Raw genomic sequence first — 5,218 nt, 5'->3', positions numbered from 1 at the left:
AGACAGGTGATTGCAACTTTATTGCCATTAAAAGATTTCAAATTGCATTCATGCTTCTGTGTACACATAATGAAAAATGGGCAAATTAATGAAGATTGATCTTTTCCTTAAGTCTGCTCTGTTTAATTCTGCTGCCTGCTCTTCTATAATGCTGCGTCTCTAATTGTACACAGTTTAGTGATATCTAGGAGTATAAAGTTGTCGCCCATCAATAAAAGTCACAAAGTTGGTTTAAAAAAAAAAGAAACTGTTGTACGCTTATACAATGGAGTATTACTCTGCTATAAAGAAGAATGAAATCGTATCATTTGGGATGATACGGATGGACCTAGAGACTATTATGTTAAGTGAAATAAGTCAGTCGGAGAAAGACAAATACCATATGATTTCACTTATATGTGGAATATATATATATATATATATATATATATAGTCATGGGACGTGGGGTATAGTGTGGGAGTGGAGTCAAGGGAATTGTAATAGATATGTATGATATGGGCGGGAAAGTGGGGCGTTGGATTGGGGGAGGGGGGTTGTCACCTCGAGGGGTAAAAAGTATAACTATTGCACTGTGTTGTACAGCTGAAACTAATTCTAAAAATGTATTTCACAATAAAAAATAATAATTTTAAAAAAAGATATTCTCCTTTGATCTAATCAGCCATGGTAGGTAGCATGCTGGCATTATGGTGTAAAACATGGCTCCTTGCTTCTTTCTTAGTGTCTATGGGCAAGACAATTTTATTTAGAAAAGATATAGGATTTTGTTTATTCAACAAATACTTATTGAGGGCCTATAGTGTGCCACATACTAAGCTAGGCAATAGAAATCCAGGGTGATAAAAAAATATACATAATCTCTGTTGTCAAGGAGCTAACAGTGTTGAATAAATGAAACTTTCACTTAATAGGAGAGAAGACATTAATCACACAATCACCCTGAAGAATATTTAATTATAAACTGAGATAAGGCTCTTAAGTGTAGATACACATCTTTATGAGAGCAACAGCAAAGACCTAGGCTGGGTCTTAAAGATCCAAAAATGGGTGGGGTTAATTAGAGGAAACAGTAAGGAGAGGGACTTGGGAATGAAAGGAAGACCTTTCCCGTGTCCCATTATGGAAGTGAATATAGTATATTTAAAGAGCTGAAAGAAGGTCAGTGTGAGTGACTGGAATACAGAGAGAGGGAGAGACTGTGAGGAGACGTGGGCGGAGAAATGTGCAGGAGCTTGAACACACAGGGCCTTGTAGGCTGTGTTATAGATTTTGGAAACATAGAAAGCTATTGAAGTGGCTGGAGGAAGAGGGGAAGCATAGGCATATGATCAATTTTGCATTTTGGAAAGATCTCACTGTATGCAGTGTTGAGAAATGATTGAATTGAATTTGAATGTGGAGCCATCAGCTAAAAGGTTATTGTGTTGTGATGGTGAGAGATGATGGTAGCTGGGATTAAAAGAGTAGCTGGGAGCAGGCAGATTTGAGAGATGCTTACGAATTAAGACCAATAGGATAATACCAAGATGCTTAGGTCATAGAGTTTTGATATGAAGGTTGAGGGATAGGGAGTTATTAATAGAGATTCCTAGATTTCTGGTTTTCACAAGGAAATAAATGGTAGTACTACTCACTGCAATTAGGAATACTGGAAAGGGAGTAGGTCTAAGGAGTGAAATCATGAGATCTATAGACATGTTGAGTTCAAGGTGCACTGAGGTCTTCAAATGGAAATGTTGACTATAAGATTGGATATATGGATTAGAGGAGAAATCTAGGATAGAGGTATAAATGTGGCAAATATTGGTGTTGAGTTGGCAACTGAAATTGTAGAGATGGAGAGAATTTGGGGCAGACATTATAGATGATAGTCCATATTATAGTTTGTCGTTTAACAAGGGATTAAAAATAAAAATTGAGCTAACATAAAAATAAGAATATTTAATATAAATATTTGGATTTCCAACTTTTCTGAAAATTTGAACCTTTGACAACCTTGAGTTCCCATTCCAGCATGGCAAAAACTGGCTGGAGCAGGGTTGCAGTTACCATCTAGATGGATCATGAGCTCTCTGGCCTGACACGTTTCCACCTGACTCATTTACTTCATTTTTGTCTCCTGCTTCACCATTGTTGGGTTTGTCTACAGGACTGAGCCTTAAGAAAATTCATCATGTAATGGTATAAAAGAGACAAATTTGCCAAGGAAGTTAAGAAGAATTAGCCACAGAGGTAAGAGGGCAACTTGGCATTGACATGAAGAGAGTATTTTCAGAAGAGGGTGACCAGCTGTTTTAAATGTGGCCAAGAGAGCAAATGAGATAAGCATGGAGATAAATCCATTCGGTTCATATAGAAATGAGATTAGGAGCTCTGGTGTCTTCTACTTCTTATAAGAATACTCATCTTATTGGATCAGAGTCTTGCCCTTATGAGCTCATTTAGCCTTATGTATCTCCTTAAAGCCTTATCACCAAATACAGTCACATTGGGAGTTAGAGATTTAACATATGAATTTTAGAGGACACAACTGAATCCATAACGTGGGCTTAATGGGAATTTCTGGCTCTTTGACCCTTTTACTTTCTCCCAGTCTGTCAGCCCCCTTCCATCTTTATTTCCCTCCTCAGCCAGCTTAAAGTCTGCAGTTCTTCATCTCAGTAACAGTCCCATGGATCTATAAATTTCTTCAGCCCTTTGTCTTTCCATTATAACTGTCTGACAAAATTCCAATCTTAAGTGGACCCTATTGTCTGTTTCTCCACACCTGTGCTACAGCAGCCAAGAAGTTCTGGAAAAAGGCACACTATGTCCAAATGCCCTATCTCAACTTTTTTTTTTTTTAAGATTTTTTTTTTAATTGGGGAGTTGAGGGGATGGGAACAGTGTTGGGGAATTGGGGGAAGGGGAACAGGCAAGTTGCTGTCATTTTGTTCTTCAGTCTAGTTGTGGAGGACGTTGCTTCACTGACCCAAGTTGGCACCATCATTGCGCTCTTCCCGGGAGAGGCAGATCAGTCGCCAGCTTCTGGATGGCCACTCACATTGGCTGCTGGCCACTCACATTGGCTGCTGGCTNCATGTTCATGGATAAGAAGAATTAGTATAGTTAAAATGTCAATACTACCTAAGGCAATATATAGATTCAATGCAATTCCTATCAAACTACCAGGAACATTTTTCTCAGAAATAGAACAGATAATCCGAAAATTTATATGGAGCCATAAAAAACCCCGAATAACCACAGCAATCTTGAGAATTAAGAACAAAGTGGGAGGTATCACGCTCCCTGACATTAAACCATACTACAAGACTACAGCAATCAAAATAGTATGGTACTGGCATAAAAACAGACATATATGACCCAGCAATTCCACTCTTGGGTATCTATCCAGAGAAACCCAAGACGCTAATTTGAGAAAATATATGCACCCATATGTTTATTGCAGCGCAATTCACAATAGCCAAGACTTGGAAACAACCGAAATGCCCATTGGTAGATGACTGGATTAAAAAACTGTTGTAGGCAGTGGCTGTGGCCTCAGCCCGGAGAGGGTCAGCACAGCCACCTAGACACCGAAGTGCCCGCTGCCCCCGTGAGAGTTACTGGAGAATGTAACCCTAATACATAAACCAGTGTCATTGCAACCCCGTGGGCTGATCAATAAAGGAAACTGGTGCTACATTAATGCTACACTGCAGGCACTGGTTGCTTGCCCTCCAATGTATCTATCACCTGATGAAATTCATTCCTCTGTATTTGAAAGTGCAAAGGCCTTGCACATCAACGCCCATGATGGACAGCTTTGTTTGGCTAATGAATGAGTTTACTAACATGCCTGTACCTCCAAAACCCAGACAAGCTCTTGGGGACAAAATTGTGAGGGATATCCGCCCTGGAGCTGCCTTTGAACCCACATATATTTATAGACTCTTGACAGTCATCAAGTCCAGCCTGTCTGAAAAGTGTCAACAAGAAGATGCTGAGGAATACTTAGGCTTCATTCTCAATGGTCTTCACGAGGAAATGTTGAACCTAAAGAAACTTCTCTCACCAAATAATGAAAAACTCACTATTTACAATGGACCCAAAAGCCACTCAGTGAACGAGGAAGAGCAGGAAGAACCAGGCGAAGGAAGTGAGGACAAATGGGAGCAAGTGGGCCCCCGAAATGAGACTTCAGTCACTCACCAGGCAAACTTCGTTCAGACCCCAATCACTGGCATTTTTGGAGGACACATCAGGTCTGTGGTTTACCAGCAGAGTTCAAAAGAATCTGCCACTTTGCAGCCATTTTTCACGTTGCAGTTGGATATCCAGTCTGACAAGATACGTACAGTCCAGGATGCGTTGGAAAGCTTGGTGGCAAGAGAATCTGTCCAAGGTTACACCACAAAAACCAAACAAGAGGTTGAGATCAGTCGAAGAGTGACTCTGGAAAAACTTCCTCCTGTTCTCGTGATGCACCTGAAACGATTTGTTTATGAGAAGACTGGTGGATGTCAGAAGCTTATAAAAAATGTTGAATATCCTGTGGACTTGGAAATTAGTAAAGAACTGCTTTCTCCATCTGTTAAAAATAAGAACTTTAAATGCCACAGAACCTATAGACTCTTTGCAGTGGTCTCCCATCATGGCAGCAGCGCAACAGTGGTCATTACACTACAGACGTCTTCCAGATCGGTCTGAACGGCTGGCTGCCCATCGATGACCAGCTGGTCAAGGTGATTAACCAGTACCAGGTGGTGAAGCCCACTGCTGACTGCACAGCCTACCTCTTGTATTACCGCCGAGTGGACCTGCTGTGACCGCCTGCGCGCCACATGTGCCCAACACCCGCTTCTAGAACACCGACTCTCACTGACTCCCTTCCTCTCTTTAGTGGCTCTTTAGAGAGAAACTCTTTTTTCCCGTTTGCAAAAATGGGCTCAAATGAAAAGGAGATGCCTTGGGGTTTGTGCGGAACATACTTGATGTTGACTTCTAACTTCCAAATCAAAATCACTTAGTGGAAACAGACTGTAGCTTGATTTAAGAAATTCCACAAAACCCCATAATTTTGAAATAATGCTGATTCCTGAGTAAGAAGGGGGGACTTGCATTTGATTCCCAGTCTAATTGCTTAGTAGAATAAATCCTGCACCAGCAACAACACTTGTAAATTTGTGAAAATGAATTTTATCTTTCCTTAAAAAAATGAATTTTTTAATCCATCAC

The 5,218-nt window shown here is 40.4% G+C and overlaps 1 protein-coding gene across 1 annotated transcript in view; it reads left to right on the top strand.

Moving 5' to 3' along the window:
* LOC109376357 (ubiquitin carboxyl-terminal hydrolase 10-like) overlaps positions 1 to 4,809 on the top strand; it is a 21,241-nt gene extending 16,432 nt beyond the window's left edge. Inside the window, 3 exon segments of the mRNA XM_019632261.1 lie at positions 3,602 to 3,729; positions 3,731 to 4,649; positions 4,652 to 4,809. Coding sequence (XP_019487806.1) covers positions 3,602 to 3,729; positions 3,731 to 4,649; positions 4,652 to 4,809 — 1,205 coding nt within the window.
* The last annotated feature ends 409 nt before the right edge of the window (positions 4,810 to 5,218 follow it).

Source organism: Hipposideros armiger, unplaced genomic scaffold, assembly GCF_001890085.2.
Source record: "Hipposideros armiger isolate ML-2016 unplaced genomic scaffold, ASM189008v1 scaffold_1113, whole genome shotgun sequence".
Classification (NCBI taxonomy): Eukaryota; Metazoa; Chordata; class Mammalia; order Chiroptera; family Hipposideridae; genus Hipposideros; species Hipposideros armiger.
The sequence above is the reverse complement of the archived record's forward strand: the minus strand, read 5'-3'. Positions and strand labels throughout refer to the sequence as shown.